General features: G+C 40.6%; 2 protein-coding genes across 2 annotated transcripts in view; one reads left to right on the top strand and one right to left on the bottom strand.

The window, feature by feature from the left end:
• LOC124431718 (zeta-sarcoglycan) overlaps positions 1-9633 on the bottom strand; it is a 156335-nt gene extending 146702 nt beyond the window's left edge. Inside the window, exon 1 of the mRNA XM_046979918.1 lies at positions 9563-9633. The gene's annotated coding sequence lies outside the window, so the exon portion shown is untranslated. The remainder of the gene's footprint in view (positions 1-9562) is intronic.
• Positions 9634-9803: 170 nt separating this feature from the next.
• Positions 9804-14690, top strand: LOC124431860. Its single transcript, XM_046980203.1, has 6 exons — positions 9804-10175; positions 10242-12717; positions 13003-13104; positions 13180-13395; positions 13466-13786; positions 13868-14690. Exons 1-6 carry the CDS (start codon positions 10099-10101, stop codon positions 13955-13957), a joined length of 3282 nt encoding a protein of 1093 aa, XP_046836159.1. The 5' UTR covers positions 9804-10098; the 3' UTR covers positions 13958-14690.
• The last annotated feature ends 6471 nt before the right edge of the window (positions 14691-21161 follow it).

Genomic DNA, 21161 nt, shown 5'->3' on the forward strand with positions numbered 1-21161 from the left:
GAATAGACCTAGCAAGGCGAATATACAACCCTCCGACGAATGCCTACTTTACTCTAATAAATAATTAGTATATACCGTGGGAGTGCCGAAGCCCTAATTTAAGCGGTCCTTCCGTTATACGTAGGTAGTAGCTAAGCAGTGCTTCGGTGGCTCTAAGGAGAGAGAACCGGAGAGAGAGAGAGAGAGAGAGAGAGAGGGGGGGGGGGGGGGAAGAGAGAACGAAGCAGGAGAAGATCGAGAACGGCACTATGTAAGAACCACCACCCACGAGTCTCCCCGCTAAGTAGATGCTTGTCAGCGGAAACTTAATTAAATATCCAAAGTGGATGCCGGAATTACTACAATTAGTATGACTGCTCTTCTGACCTGTTCTTATTACCCTGCTAGACTCCCGTCTTCCTTATTCGCAGGTATTACTACTTAATGTCTAATAAACGTCACGACAACCGTGAGTGGTGCGTTATTTCTTTCGCGAGAGTCAACGAGAAGGAATTCACTGTAATCCAGGACGAAGGATAACGAGTTGCAAATATAAAACTTGCTCCAAGCTTCTCGACGTCCTTGATGTTCCTGTCTCACCCTACTCTCTCTCACTCCTTCTTCCTTTCAACTTTGAAAATCTTCGATCAAATTCGTGAGAAAGATTCGTTGAAAGGACAAATAATGCACGATTTTTTAAAGAAGCGTACTCCTGAGTTCTCCCCTTCTACATTACGAAAGAATGTTCATCTGGCGAAATAACCACGATCATGAATAGAAAGATACGACGACGTTGTAAGAAACGTTAAGTCATTCGTTAGATGGAAATAATTGAGAGATGCCGACGATATTTCTTTCGAGAGCACGAGAGAGGCGAAGATAGAAAAAAAAAAAGAAAAGAAAGGGCCAAATACCAGACACTGTCACGTAAATACAAATCGAAAAGACGTTCTTTCTTATTTCAAGTATTCTTGGATCGTTCCTTCGAAATGGGGGAAAGAGAGACAAAGGAGGAGAATGAACTAGAATACAGGGAAAAGAGAAGAGAAGCTTAAAGCTTTTGTCTTGTTCGAGATTTTTCTTCGTCGATTTAATTGCGGGAAAAGAGACGTTATGGATGGATGATGGTGAAGAGAAAATAAGAGAGAGAGAGAGAGGGGGGGGTTGGGGAGAAACTGAAAAAGAGCAGTGGTCGTTTATTAGAAATCGAAGAGACACTCGTACGAGAAGGTCTTTGAATTGCCATCGATGATATCTATTCCTGTAACATGATCGACATTCACGGATGATTCAGAAAGTGTTCATTTCTTTTTCACTTTTTAGAAGAGATAACGTAAAGATGGGACGATAGGAACGTTCATTAAGAGAAAAAGCTCGTTTTGAAAAAACCTTTAAAAACAATCTCGTACTCTATGGATGATAACATCCCTTTATTTTTCTCGTTACTCTCGATTCGAACGACTATTTTAGCACGTTCATTCTCCTTCTTTTTCTTGTCTCTCGCACGAGCTTTTTCTTGTTAACCTCCTACGAGTTTCTACGCGTTAGAGTATCATTATCCATCATAGCCCGAGAGAGAAAGAGCCGTGGTAGTCGTCGAACCGTAGCCTAGGAATACCAGGAGACTAAAATCTACTCCATCTACTCCGTCCTGTGCCATTCGTTTTTCAACTTTTCTACGGAGAAAAAGTTTTGCGTTCGTTCGTTCGCAAACAAAATACGTGAGCTCGCGAAAGAGTTACATATACAGATGAAAATTGAGAAAAGAGAGAATAAAATTCAAAATAAATAAATAAATATATAAATATACATTTATATATACATATATATATATATATATATATATATATATATATATATATCGCCGAAAGCATATTAGCTTTTTCCTAGCATGTTGTAAACTTTAAATTTGCAACACGGTGGATGGGGTAGCTACGATATATCGAATTTTATCATCCCTACTTACATCGCCGAGTTTCTCCCCGCAAGAAGACCAATACTACGACGACGACGACGACGACGACGACACAGGCGGCCAGATTTTAGGAGTGTGTTTCGTGAAGCAAGAAAAAGAGCAAGAGAATGAAAAGCAAAGGGAGATCGAAAGAAAGCAGATAAACAGAGACAATGAGAGAAAAAGAAAAGTGCTAGAGAGAGAGAGAGAGAGAGAGAGAGGTATACAATCGGCTGTATAGTAGTATCTATTGGCGCAGGGAAGACGGTTTACAACGGAATATTGTCCCGTCTAAGCCGCTCTCCAATATTTCATCAACTTTCTTATTCTTTCTTTTTCGTTGCTTTCTTCGAGCTTTCCTCCCACCAATCGCCTTCCCACCTCGACTCGAAGAAAAGGAATGGAAAGAAGGCATGGTAAGAGTGAAGGGAAATATGAAAGGAGGGGAGAAGATGCCCCTGAATTCTTACTGGCATCGAGTCCCTGTTGCCTACAGGATTTCCTCGTCTTCGTCGTCCTCGCTCCTGGGAAGAGAAACCTATCCTGATCCCACCTCTTATCGAAGAACGGGAATGGGACGCGCAAAGTATGTCTAAGTATTTTACAAGAATCAGTTCGTAAGAAAATGCCATCCACTTCATCTCCACTCTATTTTTCTTCTTTTCTTTCAACTATTTTCCTCGCGAACAATTCGCGAAACGATTCGAATTCTCTCCAGGCGAGCATCCCTTTCGTTCGATCATCTTTCTCTTCTTTTATTTTTCATCTCCCGCTTTTTCGATAGGAATTTAATTCTATCTATCTATTTCTAACTGAAAACTGTTTGAGAAGAGGCCCCCTTTTTTTTATTATTTATATAGAAATGAAAGCAATAGACGTGTGGTATTTGTTGACGATATGTGTATCTATCGTTATCGATATTTAGATATACTGACAAAAAAATAGAGTTCAGTGTTGGTAGCAAAACAAAAACGAACGAAATTAAAGGAAACAAATTTGGAAGGAACGTAAACCGACGAATTCGATGTAGTAAGTTTCATAAATTAACTTTTGCTAAACTAAATAAATTAACTTAAATTAACTTTTGTTTGACCCTTTATCTAAATTAATCCATTTGTCTCTTTTCTCTTATTATTTTTACGACAACTCATGATCCCAATCCAAATAGTTTTAATAATATATTTAAAAGAATTTTCTAATCAAGAATTATAGAAGAGTGATTTCTGTTGTTATCGCAAAAGAGAAAAATTAAATAAGTATACGTTAATTACACTAATTGTAATACTTTTAACATATAAAATAAGAATGTAGACAATATTAAATAGTATTTTTAGTGACCGTAGTGAATTTTTTAAACAGCGATGCACTTTTATGATTCTCTAGTTTTTCTATTTCTGACCACGCATCTCGGCCATTCGCAGGAGCGGACATCCTTCGTCTATGTACAGATATATGTATATGTACCTATATACGTTACGAGCTGCACGGTACTCGAGACGTAAGGAATTGCTTTCGCGAAATTATTTCCCTTATAAATCAGCGGCCATACGTTTCGATGTCGTTTCGCCCTCAGCTCGGGACAATCTCCGGTCTCTTTCTCAAGTTGATACTGGTAAAGGCACCAACAACGTAGTTTCGCAATAACGAAAAATAATAGAAAAGAAATGACGACGCTTGTTTACAAACGATACTTATTTTTGACTTTTTCCAAGAATTCATTGCTCCGAATCTCGCCTTACGAGTTTGTAAATTATACGAAGGACAAAAGAATAAAGCCCTAGAAGGTGACTATTGTTAACATACAAGCATAGGAGTGGGAAAGACGGCGAAAGTGAGAAAGAGAGAGGGAGAGAGAGACAGCGAGAGTATAGGTGGGGTTTTGATTCGGTAACAGAACGGCGATAGTGGGGATGTAGTAATTTGTCGGCTTGGGAAGGCGGCTGGCTCCAAGCTGATAACAGGAGATGGTCCATTCTCCTGTGATTCGAGTCCTCTCCCCTCCTAGCTCCAGTCAGCCTCCTCTCTTCGCTTCTCTAGCTCCTTCTCGGACCGAGAATCTCACCAGTTCTCTTCCTACTCTCGTGAACGTGCCAAGCTCTTTCTTTCGGCCCTTTCTTCCTTTCGCAGATCTACCTAACCTAAGACTTCCCCTTTTCCAATAGATGTGTCGTCGCACCGTTCACATTCTACTAGGTGAAATAAGATTTTAAAGAGGTAGTAGCGATCGGTATGTTAACTACGTAATCGAACCTGCAGTACGAAGCGTACTCCGGTAGTCGTAAACTTTTATCTAACGCCTTCGAAGCAGCGTTCTATATAAGAAGAAAGGTGGAGAGAAAGAGAGAGAGAGAGAGAGAGAACAAGAAGAGTTCTTAAATTTTTACGACTTTGCATTGCAAATCGAGAGGTCGTAGCGACACGGAACGTATGGCTATTGTAGTAAGCTTCGGGGAATATAAAAAAAAAAAAGTAACGCTAGTTTTTGAGTAAGTAGGTTGCATGCATTAATTTGCTACATTTCGCGGTTGGGAAAATTTATCTGCCAGGACTGATTTCCATGCTCGCTGCTTGTTCCGCATCGCATACGTTTTACATGGGGCAAATGTAAAACGCTTGATTTACTACCCGGCTCGCACCCACTCCATAATTTCTATGTGTCGTTACGACTTTTCAAGCGATACGCTAACGTCGACTTGAAAGCGTTCGTTCGATAGAATGCAAGAGAGAAAAAAAGAACAAAGTAGAAAGATTAATCATAAAATCGATTAGAAAAGCGTGCAATTTATGGAAACAAGAGCGATCTTTTATTCGAAATATCAAGAAAAGTTTCAATTACTGAAAATAATTTAAACTATTGTTGACATTTAATAAGATCGAAACCGTAAAATGAGCCTACGATTTTTTGTCGTATTTCATTCATTCTATTTAACGAACATAGTTATTCTCTTCTAAGCTCGTTTAACAAAACTTACTTTCTTTCTTTAGGAAACATCAATGTTTCTCGCGACGTTCCTATTTAGATACGATCCAAAGCGTCCAATTGGTTTAGCATTAGCGTAGAAAACTTTGAATTACGAATGTGCCGCGAATATCCATTAGTTTTTTCTCTAACTCTCTCTTTCTTCGCCTACTTGAAAATTTGTACACGGCTGCGACGAGTCTAGCATGTTTCTTGGATTAGAATCTAGCTAATGTGTGTGTGTGTGTTTGTGTATGCGCGTATACACACACACACATATATATATATATATATAAAAGTTTTTTTTCGAGTAGGTACGCGAGAATGCCACTCTTGCCGGTGGTAGTAACGTTTCTTAGGGAAATAAAGCGGTCTCTTCCATTATCCATGTAATTTTCAATTTTCTCTGCTTGAGATTAACGATATAATAAAGATAAAGAGAAGCGCGGTCGGTGAATTTATAGTCGACAACTCGAGAACCATGGTATACCGTACTAGAAAGAAAAATACTGTTTACGACATAATTGTCTTAATAAACAAATGCATACTTTTGAGAAGGTTATTTTCTTTGATAGAAAATAATAAGTAGGTGTATTTAAAAACATAAGAAGAAAGGTAACAAAAAGGTCGTTTCTCAGAATGAAAGAGCAGCGAGTTTATTTATGCAGAGTTCAACAAGACAAATATTTACTATCATAATTACCTTTCCCTTTATAAAGCATCGATAAACGATATGCGTAAACTACGATCCCGAATTGTAGAAAAAGACGGGAAAGAAACACAGAAAGATGTACGGAGAACGATTGAGAAAACTTTATCGCGAGACAGCTGTCGTCATTGTCGACGCAATTAACAGTAACTTTAGGTATGTTGGAGTCGGCGTTGAAACAACATCGGAGCAGTTCTGATATCCGATGCTGCTTAGACATTCGCTGCTCAAATATTCCTGGAGTCTCCGCTTGTGCTTCGAGCGCGGATCGCCAGAGACGCCGGAGACACCTAACTGAGCACACACATTTATAAGCGACGCATACAACGAACGTCTCGGGACACACAGAGAATTCTACAAGAAGGAACAATTCTCGAGTAGCGTGGAAAGAGAGAGAGAGAGAGAGAGAGAGAGAGAGAGAGAGAGAGAGAAAAGACTCGTAGGTATCAAGGGTGTGCGAAGGATGCAAACCTGACACGACAGGTACTTACTGCACCAAGACACACATACGTATAAATGCGCAGTAAGAGTAAGATAGAGATAGAGATAAAGGAGAGAAAGAGAAAGACGATCTCTAACGCATTCTCATGACTGTCGACCAAACTCCCGCTTTTACTCCCACTTCTACGTAGAGAGAGAGAGAGAGAGAGAGAGAGAGAGAGAGAGAACTTTTTAGTGAACTGTCAAACTTTGTCGAGCCACGAATTACTCGTTCCAACGCATTCCCCTCAGTGCGCTTTCATTGAACATAACAGAGATCAAAGACTCCAGCGCGAAATGGATTAGAATTTCAGAAACACGAAACATACTTTGGTCCGTCTCTTTTCCTCTTTCAATCAACATTGAAAGAAATACAATCCTCTTTCGCTTGCTAAATGTTATCGATTTTCGATCGAAGGACTTTAACTAAACAGACGAATGAGTTATTTTCGGAGGAATTATTTCAAGCTTTTCGTACGCCATTCATTGTAAACCGATTGACCCGCAACCAATGCGTTAACCTATTACGTTCTTTCCTATCGGGTATTGTAAATCTCATTTAATTAAGTCTCATGTAAAAAGTTCTAACAATACCTTTCGATCCCGTTTGCAATTTCGTTTTCTGCTGTCTCTCTCTTTCTCACACACGTACACACGTACATTTCCGATAGCTCCCTGCTCACTTCTCTTCCCTTTTCCGCCCATCATGCCACAGAGTCGATCGCGCGAGACGAGAGGGGGATGTATTTGATTGATATTCGATCGCTCATTGTAATTGACCGAGTTTACTAAGAGACTATAAAGAGAGTATATGATGAAATAATATGATGCATATAAGAGAGAAATATTTTTTCTTTTCTTTTTTTAGTTTCACATTTCATTTAGGAATAATATGAAAGAAAGTTTTTACCGTCTAGTATATAAATTGTTCAGATTCAAGGAAATCTAAGCTCTGTCCGAAGGAATTCGAAGGGTGCTTTATAAGAACCAGCGTGAGAAATATGAAGAAAAAGCGTGAGGAATGGAAGTAGCATAAGAAGAAAAATGCAGAGACGACGATCGGAGTATAGCGAATCGGCATCTACCTATCGATCGCTCACGTACGCTCCTTTGTAATTTTATTTATGCCACGTTCGACCTGTTGCGCCTTATCTCCTCGGTTCGTTTTGACGCGTTTTTTTTTCCCTTCCCCCCACCCCACCCCACCCCACCCCACCCACTACACATTCCTTTTTCCTCGTTTCCTTTTCTTCTTTTTATTTTACTTTTGATCGTCCTTTTCGCATAACGCGATTTTAATAGCTTCGAGCTTGTATCCATGTTCCATTACTTTAATAATATCGACCGAAAGCTTACTTCGTTTCAAACGTCAGACGTATCGTCATATCATCGTTCTATAAACTGTTATTAAATAAATGAAATGCATTGAAAATTTAGCAACGGTCTTTAAAAGACTCAATCGAAGTTCGAACACTATCATATATAATAATATTCTGTTCGTCAATCGTGAAATCGTTGGACGAATAAATAAATCAAAAGAAACATAAATTACAGGAAATTCTCCGATAGAATATTGATATTTGTGCGCTATGAATAAAGTCATATTTGGCGTATAAAATAATTTGAATTTACCACCGATAAGTAAAAGTACTAGATACATATACCATATTGTACGATATAAATGGAAATATTACGTTCCGAATGGGAACGCGAGTAGATACATTTTCATGAATATTATTAGTTCAATCGTTTATCACCCTAAACGTCATCGCGTCGGCGATAATATTTATAGGCATAAACATGGAAAAAATAAAAAATAGAAAAGAATAAAAATTATATATACGAATGTAAACCATGAATACGCGTAGAAAAAAGATATAAAACATGCGAGTGTATATAAACGACCGAGCTCCGACCATTCGTTTCTTCGTTATTTTCTAATTTGAATAGTCGTTTAAATTCAATAAGTTATAGAAAAAAGTATTCGTTTTCTGAAATAGAATAATGTTAAAATGAAATGTTAAAATATCGAAATATATTTTTAAATACAAGTGCAAATAACTATACGTGCTATGCACGTAGAAATTAAAGGGGAATTAAAAGAAAGAAAGAAAGAAAGAAAGAAAGAAAGAAAGAAAGAAAGAAAGAAAGAAAAGAGAGATTGCTTTTTATCGTGGAAAGAAAGAAAAGTAGGAGAATCGTTGATCGCTCAAGAGAGAAAATCGCAAAGTGTATATCCTTTTGAGAAGGAGCAACGATTCCGGCGTTCGTGCAGTTTCAATGCGGAAACCTTCCCCGACGAGCAATTATTTTCGTCTCATTGTCCCTTTCGTCGAGTAGCGAATGAGACGTCGACGAACGGAGACGAAGGAACGACGACGCAGTCCGGTCGACAGGAAGTGGCGGCAGCTGAGACTCCGGAAGAAAGATGGCGACTACACACCGGCGTCTATTCTACCAACGACTATTCTCGCCCATTATCGTCAGCTCGAGTGAAATCGTTGAAGCATGCGACGAAAGCTACGTCAACGACAAGCAACATTTACGAATCCAGTTAAATCAACTTTATTTTATTTGTTCTTTTCATTTATTAATCGTCGTGTCGATGTCACGTCGATCGACTAACTTTTCTTTCCGAACCATTCTAATCTCGCCCAAGTGCACGTAAATGCGCATAATCTTTACGCCTTCCATTCGACGTTTAATTTATTTAAGGCTGTTCGCTACTCCTACTTTGGATAATGGTGACCGATCTTGATGAACGAGATCACAATATAGAGGGCGCAAATTTAACCTAGAACATATTTTTTTTCGAATTTTTGAGAAAAGTCTTCATCTTCTCTGAGAAAAAGGTCGTCTTAAAAATGATATTTTATATCCTAGATGAAATCTTGGTCTTTAAAAATGAAATCTTGTCTATCAATCAAATTGGTCAATTCTTTTCTTTCTTCGGCTCTCTTTTCTATCTCATATATCTTATCTTTCTTTTCTTCTTTTCCAAGTATCATCGAGGGATAGATTCATCATCGATTATTTTGCGAGAATACGGAAAGGATAGAGAGAACGTTTGCGCGCATGATTAAAATTCCTACCTTCGGGATTTCGTTTTATTTGCTCGAAATATTCGATTGGATTACGTCGCGAATGCCGATTTTAGAATAGAGTCATTGTTAGTCTCCACATGCAACAACTTGCAAGTACTACAGATCTGGCTTGGCAGTACTTGCGATATATATGGAAATCTAATTGTAAATCACGTAATGCGAGTACTATTACAAGTACTGAATGGCTGCATATTTCAATGTATTTTCGAAATCCCTTCAATTTAGTTCCGATCAAACACTAAGCATTATTAACACTTTACATAACCAACAATACTTTTACGGGCAAATAGATAAGATATATATATATATACATATATATCAAGTAATTATCACGTGTGTTAATTATATATATATATAATATTCTTAATGCTTCTTACCATTTAGTCGAACTGCGATGTAATGGATGTAAATTAATAAATTTGAGAAGAGGCAGAACGATTTTCACAACGTATTTTCGAGAGCGCCGTTTTTCTGAGAATCTTCGCAGCGGCCTTAATCGTCGCTTCGGATAACTACAATTAATTGCGAACCGTTTTTATCCTTTGCACCAATGTATAATCATTGAGACTTAACCAACCGTCGAGAAGCGACCCATTGAAAAAATCGATAGGGACGTTACCGACGAGGTCGACTTCCGGCAATGTAGGAATTACAAAGACGAAACACATCTTCCATAATCTTAAAAAGAAAGTGTCCTCTTTGGGAGAGTCGAAGGAACGAAAAAGCGTATCAACGTACGAGCATCTACGTTTGATCGATAAACTCTTTCAAAGTTTTTTATTCGGTATAAACTTCGGTCGCTACTAAATTTACGTGTCGAGGAGTAGGTCGAAGAAAAATCATTGGAGCGTCTACGGTACGATAATTATAAATAAACGTTACGACAAAACAAGGTGTACTTTCTATCGTTGGTATGTGCAATCGATCGAAATGGAAGCCGAGGTCGTATTGTTACTCCACGAAGAAGATAAAATCCGTTCCAAGCACAAAGTGTGTATAAAATACGTTCTAATCGTTGGAATGAATTATTCTTTATCATATGTCACGTTATTACAGATGGGAACGTCAAATTCCAAAGGATGAGGATTATTGGGAGCGATACATTCGTAAGGAAGAAAAAAACCTAATAGTAAGAGATTCCTATCCAAATTTAACCAATTTCCCTTCGATCCACAGATATCCTCAAAGTTTATATCGTTGGATTCGTAATGACGACGACGCGAATAATGTCGATTATTTAACTGGTAACGAAAGAAAATCTTTCGCAACGAATTTTCCGCCTTGTAGGTTAAAGTCGTTTACCAAAGAAAACGATCTCGCGAGTATTAGTCAGCCTATAGTTACGGTCTTTCCTCCTACGCCATCGAAACGACCTACTAAAATATTTAGTACCCGCAAAGAGGAGTACAAGAGGGCTCTTGCTGAAGATATATCATTTCGAAAAGTATATTCCTCTCTTTTTCCTGTAAACCCACGTAATGCTTCCAATGAGAACGAGAAAATTAAGATAAAAAGTTATTTGAAAAAAAGTCGTTCTTTTTATGAAAACGATCGTCCAACAGGAACGAGCCGAAATGGAAGGAAGTCATCGACGAGTCAAACCAGGGGGACTCTTTTAAATAAAAACGATTTAGAATCAATCGGGAAACTCGTCGATAAGATCGAATTGTCCGACGATTTTGATTTTAATCGAGAAAGTTTTCATTTCGACGACACCGACGATCGTTTCGATTTACAATTTAGAACGACGCGAAACAAGGATAACGATCGAATACAATTTAATTCAGATTTAGAAAATAAATCCGAATGCGCGATATCTGCTTTAACGAAACATACCGAGCGAAATAAAGGAGCCTCGGCCGATGGCGACTTCTTGAAATATTCCGTTCGATATGCTCACGAAGCATTGAAACGTGTAACGAAAGATTTGCGCTCTGGGAATTTGGGAATAAACGAAATGACGAAGAAGGTTCGAACAATGGAGGATTCTGAAAAATATGAAAAAAAGTTTATAAACATTTCCCCTATCTCGTTGAAACCTCTATCCAGTCACGATCGCATCGAGGAAGTCGAAGATTATTTGCCGCATACGTTGAGTCTAACAGAGAATTTTCTAAACGGATTACCAAAGATGTCGTATTTTCCACGAAAGAAACGCGATCGATGTCTCTCGTGTTTATATAAATCCCTCGAGGAGATCGGCATATCCTCGAGAAAGAACGCATACGATAGGAGGAAGGAACGGGAGGAGGAAGGAAAGTATCAACGAAATATATCCGTCGAGGGCGAGAGCAATGGTGACGTTAGTTTAGCCGAGTTCAAAGACGAACAAAATCAGTGTGATTTCAGGGTGAACGAGGAGGTTGGATTCGCAACGGAACGTAATAGTAGCGATAGTAATGGCGATAATATAGAGGAGGCAAACAAATTCGGCTTTCCGAATATACAAGGAACCGGAGAGAGGAGAACGTCCGTCAACGAAGTTAAGGAGACGGAAGGATGTCTGCCAGTTCCGGAATTAGAATCAACGAGTCCAAATGATAAGAGGATAGCTTTCAAATCCATGTCGTCGGAAAGATCTAGAGGTAGTACCTCTAATACGGACGACGACGACGACGACTCGAGCGTCGCATATATGGAATATTCGTCGAGGAGATCGAAATACAGGCCGGCTTGTCACGCACCGACCATTTTTTCTCACTCCTTGGAGCCTCTCAGAGCGTTGAAATTAAAAAAGTTGACGAATATGCAAGCACGCATGACTTTCAACGAAATCAACGACGAGTCGCCGACTATCATCGAGGCCAACGAGAGAAGTCGTGAGATCGGATTGAAAAAAACGGGACAAACGACGATTCCGATGGATACGAAAGGAGGGATAATCGAGGGTGATTCCAAGTCGATGAAAAAATTGATTAAAATAAAATCCGTTTCGGAGAATTTGATCATCGACGCCGAAGTCAACGAAGCAAAGAAAAAATCTCTGTTCAGAAGGAGCTCCAGTTGTAAAAATTTCGAATGGACTTTGAGGGATTCTACGAGAGGTACGTCGTTGCCACCGCCGGTCTTACGCTCGCTGGCCGAGGACGAACCGTTGTTTACGAAGGAGGAGATCGAAGAAACGTTAAAAAATTTCGAGAAACGTAACGCATCGCCGACGTTCGCTTTGTCCACTCTTTGCGATATGTTTTTAAATCGAATTTTAGAGTCGAACGATAAGCGAGATAGGAGACGCGATAACATAGCGAAACGCTTGGTGAAATTATTAGTAGAATCGAGACGTTATTCGAATCCTGATAAGTTTCCATCTGACCTGATATTTTCCTCGAAACAGCGACCGTTGTTGAACGGGCAGCGATTAAGGCGCATCCTACCCCTTGATTCTTACAATCTGATCGCACCTTTGCTGGGAATTCCCGAATACTACCCGAGGTTACACATGGCCCCTCATAAAATGGAGAAACCGGTTGAATCGACGAAGGAACGATCCGATAAATTGGATTTGATCCAGGATACTCTGGACGATCTGATCGTACGTACATAATAAATAGATCCATATCGTCTAATAGAAAACGAAACGGACATTTTATTAGAGGTATATTATACGGTCATGCTAGAACAGCGTAAATAATGCAAAAGCTATAGGAGTGGTGTGACGTAGGGCTACGTCATACACACCCAACCAAGCGTTTAATACCGATCGCTCGCGGCTCGATAATCAATTTGTTAAGAACGCAACGATGATCTTTCGCTTCGGTATTAATCTTGGATTTTATTTTGCCGACGACGACGAGAAATTTTCTTTTATAATTTCTAGGTACACCCGCCGTCTTCGAGGGACAGCACGGTCTCGTGCGATGAGATCGGAACGGCGCGTTACAATCCTTACGGACTTTTTATGAGAAAAGAGAGACGCAAGGTAAAGAGAGTCTCCATTTTTCAAACTTATTATTTTCCTATCTTTATCCTACGTTTACGCTTTGTTGTCTGCCAGGCTGTCATTTGGCGTCCCTTGACGGAATTCGACTTAAAGGGCTACGATCCGCAAGCCACTCTTCGCATGAGGGCCGACAAGATTACCACGGACATATGCATGGAATTTTGCGATTGGCTGAGAAGCTTGGGGGGCTTAGAAAGAGACATCGATGAGAGGGTTCTCAAGGACATGTTCGAAATTAATTTTTCAGCGGACGCCTGTAAAACGACACAAGCGAGTAAACGATTTCTATTGGACGACATTGGGATATTTCGTATAATGATTAAATATAATATTTAAATAGATCAGTGTGAAAGAGATGGCTACCGTTCCGACGGACGTGGCATTGGCGAGATTGTGTCACGGGACGAGCGTATTGGCGACAACGAGGAAACAACTCGAGAGGGATGCCAAGGCTGAAAGTAGACCTAAACGCACCTTGGCATTTGGTACATCAATGCCAACCGATCTATTATTCATACCGCCTAGTAATCGCGTTCGAGAAACCTGGCTCAAGTGTAAAAACGTGCCACGAGAACTCGAAACGATGGACGTAGTTTGGGATGGGATAATTCATTTGGAGAGCGTGCAAGCTTTCGTTAAGTGCTTACGCATGCACCCGAAGGTATCTCATTTAATCGGTCATATGTTATTTTCTCATTTCTATAGGATCGAACGATCGATGATCTATATTTAATCATTGTAGGTTAGTCTACCTAAAATGTTCAAACGTGCTGTACTTCCGAAAACCGTCCGAAAACTGGCGTTTGTCAAGGAAAATAGCAGAGATATATAAAAGGACGTCAATACTGGACAACATCGAACGTAAATTTATGTCAGATTATTTAACGTTCGGAGATTTCTAAACGAGCTAATCGATTTACAATATAACGAAGAAAATGTCTCTGGATGGGATACCATGTAACCAATGGTTTAGCTCGGATTTTCTACGCGCAAACACGAGCAGGCGTGCCAACCAATAATACCGTTCGATGACACGATACCAAACGCCCGTTTCGTGTATGTGGCGTACGGTTAACCCCTAAAGCCAACGTAGTATCCCGAACGATTAGGAATCGAGGGTGAAAAATCTACGAGCGCGAAACCATAGCGTTAATGTGACTATTCACCGAAAACTATCATAAACGATGACGTTCTCTCGCGGTCTGTTTAATTGATCTATCGCCTTCTTCTATTTGTTTTTATTTATTTATTTTTTTTTTTCTTAGATCCTCTCCCCGCTCGATCGAACGCATTAAATATACCTCGAAAATCGTTCGTGGAAGGGTATTAACGGAGTATCTTCCACGTTAGACGTGTAACTTATCATGGATCATCGTTAAGCGCGCCGTCGATAATGACGTAGGACTCCCGACCGTAAGAAATATCAAAAAACGTAACGTAAAGCCAAACTCGACTCGTAGCATCTGCTTACGACAGGAACACGTTCGGGATATCGCCTTCTCTATCGTTGGTTTCAAACCCGAGGCGAGATAAGGAAAAAATAAATAAAAAAGAAGAACTCTTTTCTTCCTCTCTCTCTCTCTCTCTCTCTCTCTCTCTCTCTCTCTCTCTTTGGCAGGCTTCGTCCACCTTCTCGGTTTCGTTTCTCTCCTAGCAAATAATTTCGTGATAACGAGCATCGAATCGATGTCAAACGCTTCGCATTCGTGCCACCAACTCGATGCGAGAATAAAGATTTTCAAATTTTTTTAAACTTTCCACGTAGCAATATAGAAGGATAATAGGTATAAAACTTGGACGATTTGTTGAAGAAAAGTAATCTTGTGAAAAATAGAGGCTCTTGTCAAAAATATATGATAAAACGATGAAAAGAAAAAAGGTTTGAGACGAAGGAGAAGGATGTGTTCTGCCTGCTGTTCCTTCGTCATTGTTACGCGCAAACACGTGGAAAAATCTAGCCGCTCACCGCAAAGACAGCCCTCGACGTTCCTCCGCCACGTTCAATCCTTTCCCTCACGTTAATTGAGCTAAAAAGAAGAAAAAAGAGCGTCGTCGTACGTTTGCCTGCGTACTCGGTTATTCGTTATTCGCGCAGCTCTTTATTCTTTCTTTCCCAGGAATTTCCCACGAGGCCAGCGGCCCTTTCTCTCCTCTCTCTCTTTCTCACTCACTTGGTGGCGCTGAAGAGAGAGGAAGAGAACGAAAGGGCGGCGGAATGGAGATCCCGAAAGAAAGCACAAAGGGACTGTGCTACGAGAAAAGAGGACGAGCATGAAGAACGAAGCTGAATGAGGTGTATGAGAGGGAGGAGAGAAGAGAGTATTGGCGCATTGGTCATCGCCCGTTCGTTTCGCTTCACTTGGAACGAAGACTTGCGCTCGAGCGAGAAATTTAACAAGGCACACGCTTCCGAGACCGACAATAGCCAACTTTATGTGCCCCGTCGAATGCTCCGATTTTAATTACTTCAATTTCAACTTCCACTTGGTCATCTCCTCTTTCTCTTCGTTTATCCGTCCGTCTTTTTGACTTGCATACGAGAGCAAAAGTATCTTTTCGGAACGAATCGGTCAACCTTCTGACGAAAATATCCATACGTAATGTAGAATAAGTGCGTTGCTTATATCATTGCCTTCGTCTACGGGCACTTTATTAGAAAATTTACAAAGTCGTTATCGATCGCTTGCTCGATTTTAAGTAATTAAGTGGGTTCGATGTCGCAACGTCAACGTCCTTGTACCTCCGCTTAATGAACTCGAGTTTGGTAGCACTAGCAAAGCCCGTTAATTTTGTTTCACCCTCATTGATTTTATAAATGGTCGAAGAGACGTTCGAAGGTCTTTGGAAAATTCGATGTATTTGTCGGGAGCATCGAACGTGTCTGGTAGATCGAACCATCTCCTCGTCATATCTCTCTCTCTCTCTCTCTCTCTCTCTCTCTCTCTCTCTCTCTCTCTCTCTCTTTCCCGTTTTCCCATCATGTATTATTCATTTCGCCAAGTTCGCACTTAAAAATTCTGCCTTTCGATCGCCTATCTCGAGCCACAACTTCTCGTTCGAGATTTCGAAGCAAAGTCACAAAGGAAGGAAGTACGTACGTAGGTAGTCGGGCCCTTCGCAAAGTAGATTGACTGCAAAGTAGATACGAAGGGAATACGCGAAGAATTGCTTCACGACGCTCTATTTCTTTCCCCTCTATTCCTCTCCCTCTCTCTCTCTCATACTCTTTGCTATGAATACACGAGATCGAGATCGCGAATCGAGTGGAATTTCAAGGGAAATTGAAATTTTTTGTATCGACGGGAGATCAACGAGTAAATCTCAACGCATCGACTAATTTCTGAAACATCGATTACCTTTATGTCTATATCATTCGCAAAGTGATCTCGTTGAATGAATCATCTCAGAGAGAGAGAAAGAGAGAGAGAGAGAGAGAATCGATTGATTGAAATAACGATAGAAAACGCACTACTTAATGTCGCATTCTCTCAATGAAATTGAAACGAAAAACGATAATCGCGCTTAATTGTGTAAGGCGCAGTAAGCGAAACGTTAATGCATTATACCTTATCGTTCTTTCGATTACGCGTTCCTAGCAGCGATACGATACGAAATTAAGCTCGCAAACACACTGCAGTCTCTCGTACGTTTACAACGACTGGATCCTGAAATCGTTCTGCGGTTTTACTATTATCGCCTCGGTACATGTAATTACAATCTGTCGTTTCGTTTAGTATCAAGATAGAAATGTGTACGAGGATTCGTCCTCCCTGTCTATCGACGATTCTCCCTTTCCTTTCTCCGTATCTCTTTACAAAATCTCTTTACGTTTTGTTAGTGCCTTTCTCTTATATTATACTCCAATTTCAAACAATTATTATTATTATTATTATTCCCTCTCGTCGATCGTCCTATTAAAGATTTCATGAATAAAACTAGGACGAACGATCCTGGTACGTGTCGAGGAGTTATATAACGTGTATAATGTACATATGTACACATTCGCGTAAGTGGAACAAACTCGTGATTTTTATAAACCTTGGTTTATTCAAATGATGACAACTCGTCGAAACGACTATTTTCAAAAAAGAAAGAGAAATAAAAAATGACGAAGGAAGAGAGAAGCGATCCCGACAAACAATGAAAACCAACTATCCCTTTTTTCGTTTTAAAATACAGGTGGCTAAAAGAAACGTGCTTCTAGGGCGATTCGCTTCGTAACACGTTCGTTGCTCGTGACATACGAAACGGCGCGAACGTTGTAAGCGTATCTATTTGTACATACAGTATCATGTATGTGAACATGTATGTGAAGAAAAAATTGGTGGGGGAGAAAGTGACGCGTATGTATGCTCTTTCGTAAATCAGATGGGAAGCGTTTCCTGCTGGCAGTACGAGCTCGTTCGATCTATTGTTGTAAAGTCTCTAACCGTGCCCGTAATGTCCACATGAGCCTATTATGAGTTCTATCTTCATTGCCTTTGCCAATGGTTGTTGCCACTTTTCGCAGCCCTGCTTCTCTCTCTCTCTCTCTCTCTCTCTCTCTCTCTCTCTCTCTTTTGTGTCCGTTCCTTTTCCTTTCGCCCATACACGTATCCCACGTATATACGAGTAAATACATAAATGATATGATGTATGTTGGTACACACGTAAATGCAATACTCGACTCTTCCGATTTCCACGCGTCGGCACCTATGGTCCATCGATCCGCGAGCAACTCTGTTATCGTTTTCCGGAGCAGTCCAACGATAAAACAACGTTAAAGCTAACGAAGTGTGGACCAAACGAATAAACGAGAGTTTCTTTTGATCCACGATACAAAACGTAGCCGCTTGTTCTCGAATTAATTGGCAGGAACCGAAAAAAGTATGTGAGGTGAGAGAAGAAAAAAAAAAAGGAAAAAAAGGAAAAAAAAGAGAAAAAAGAAAAGAAAATATCGTAACCCGCGAAAACTCTAGAGAACATTCAATCTCTTTATTTTCTCTACTTTTTTCGATTGAATCGTTAACACATACGTACAAAAGTGGATAAGAGTGGATCCTTGTAAAGGACGAACAGTGATGAAGAAGATGAAGAACCGAGGATGCTCGAATGAAATTTAGCCCGGCGCTAAACGGAACGTCGATGCCTATCCTTGCGAATTAGTTACAGCGAGTGGGAAGAAAATGAAGATACGCTTTTTCTTTTTCTCTTTTTTTTCTTTCTTTCTCTCTTCTTCTTCGTCCTACTCTTTTTTTTATCTTTTTCTTTCTCTTACTTTTGCATCGATTCGAGTCCCTAAAAAAGGAAGAGAAGATCCTTGTAATAATCTCGTTCCAAAGAGAAGCAAACGTTGAAAGTAAGTTCGAGCTCTTCCTGCTGGCGGTTAATTTCAAACCATTCCAACGCATTTTGCGCTCCGCGCTCTCATAAACGCTTGTAGAAACGAATCTCGCTTTCGTAGCCGATTCAAAGCCCGTAATGAACTTTGGCTGACATCCGGTTTTACCCGGAAGGCCACTCCCATTACAGTAGACTCTCTCGGTATCGTTACATCGATGCAAACACACCGAAACCAACAACGATTCTTCTGTTTCGTTCGTGCGTCACGTATTATTGTAAAGGACGCTAGCGTTGATGACGAGCCTTTAGCTTGTTTCCTCCTCCTCTTCCTCCTCTTCTCCGCTTTTGTCCGAGTCGCTCAGTCTCTCGGTATCCTTTGAACCGTTGACATCTCTGTTCAGTTTTAATAATTTACGTACGATCGATTTACGCTTGATAAATGGTAAAAGCTATCGCGTTAGAAGCGGTTAGCGATCGTTCCTCGATCGAATTCGATGTGAAAAAAGTAACGAGCAAAAGGTTCGTCCAAATTTTCTATCGTACGTGAAAGCGATCGTTCGTGAAAGGGTACGCTCTAACGGAGCTTATTTAAAATGGCATTCTGGACGTTCAACTCGAATGGATTTGAAGCTTTAAGCGAGTCGATCGATCCTCGGCAAGGGAATCGTTATTCGGAGGAACAATTAACGTGTTTCGAAGAACGTGGAAAACTCGACGGGTTTCCATCCCTTTCTACGTTTCCACGTTTCTGAGTTCTATGCATCGCAAAGAAGATGGATGGATAGAGAAACAGAGAGAAACAGAGAAAGGCACGAGAGCTTTTGCGTAGGCTTATTCAAACGCTACTACTTCTCTCAAACGCCTGACATCGGGACCCTCCTTCTTCAAAAGTAAGCAAAGCAATTAGACAGAATTACGAAGGAAAGAGAATGAGAAATAGAGAGAGAGAGAGAGAGAGAGAGAGAGAGAGAAAGCGCGCGTAAAAAGGGAGCAAGCCGGGTGAAAAGTGGGTGGTCGACACTTCCACTTGGTTTAACCAAACCCTCGACCATGGACGAGCATACATCGTCGTCTTCTTTTCAAACCCCTAGTCTCTCGAGAGATCCGGACGCGTTACGTCCCTGCCGCATGCGATATACTTACGTATATGGGACACCACTTGAGATTACGCAGTTGTATTGCGATAACATCAATCGAAAATTAGTTTCATTCTTTTCAATTTTCAAGAAAAATAAAATAAAACGACGCATATCCGACGAGTACATTGGAAGATAGCCGTCGAGACACGCGTTATCGGATACATCGAAGAAAATCCTAAAGGTATTACCTTACTTTCTACGTCCGTATACGACGTGAATACGTACATTGAAAACGCACTTGCATTATCCATTAGTAGAAAAAGTGCATAACGCAATACACACTTGGTTCTCTCTACGTGTTCGATCTTACAACACCCCGGACAGAGGGCTTCTCTTTCTCCTACGTTCTGGAAGCGAACGACGGGTATGGGGGATCGATAGGGGATGCCGAGCTCTGCATAGGGTGGCATAGGTTCGCATCGTTGCAGAGAAGGCCGCAAAGTATATTTACATACGGAGCCTCGGTCAAAGCCTTTACTTTGCACGAGTATTCATGCACTCGTCTCCTGCCACGGCATTCTCCGCTGGACGGAGAATCCACTATCGTTCTCTTATTCGACCGAATTTAGAATGATACTCTCGCAAATCCGTGCACCTCGAGTAGAAATTTCTAAACGAAATTTCGAAACCCCGCGCCTCGACGTTCCGCATCACGTGAACTTTATTTTCTCATCGACAAAACTCATCGAAACTCGTCTACTCTCTATTTCTCGATTTTCTCCATAAAACAACATACTTGTTATCATAGAAAAAGTTAGAAAATTTCTAAACGACCTTCTCTGATAGTTTACTTCTCGCGAACGCTTCGGGGTTGTAGGACACCGAGAACCAATCGAAAGGGTCTCTCTCTCTCTCTCTCTCGACTCATATTTTTCAGCATTTTCGAGTAAGATAAGCCCGTGGGGTAAAATCACGCGAGGCATCCTGTGGCGAACGGAAAAGGCGGAGGGCGATCGAGGGTGTCACTGACGATCGAAGAGGGGAGGAGGGTAATTGCGCGTCGGGTTTGACTTATAGCTTCTAAATCAGTGTCAAAAGGCTGCGACCCTTGCGTACCCGTACTGCTTCCTGACAAACTTCGGCAAATGTATTTTAGATAAACTTTGATTGATATCGCGCCAAATTGTGCCTTTCTTAATTCTTCTCTCTCTCTCTCTTTTTTGTGGATAAAATTCCTCGGAAATATATAGAAAACGCATCGAAATATCGAAGAGCTTTTTACGTAAAAGGAATGCGTACGAGAGATATCAAGAAGATTTAAGCGTTTTGCCTGGATACTTAGCTCTCGGAAATAGATATCATGCTCGAGTAATTCAAGCCGTTGCCAGGTGCTTAGCAAAGTTTCAATTGTACTCTTCGTGCATGATACCAGAAACGTTGCCTCCTCATCGTCTCCTTCGGCTGGTAAGAAGCAGCCAAACGAGAGATAGATAGATAGAGAGAGAGAGAGAGAGAGAGAGAGAGAGAGAGCTGGTTAGCAGGTGTACGCTTGCCTCGCGTTTGGTGCTCAAGCGCGAGCAATATTTATTAAGCGATATTTCCCTAATTATTTCTCTTACGATGTGCTCCTTGCGC

Source organism: Vespa crabro, chromosome 22 (assembly GCF_910589235.1).
Source record: "Vespa crabro chromosome 22, iyVesCrab1.2, whole genome shotgun sequence".
Taxonomy (NCBI): Eukaryota; Metazoa; Arthropoda; class Insecta; order Hymenoptera; family Vespidae; genus Vespa; species Vespa crabro.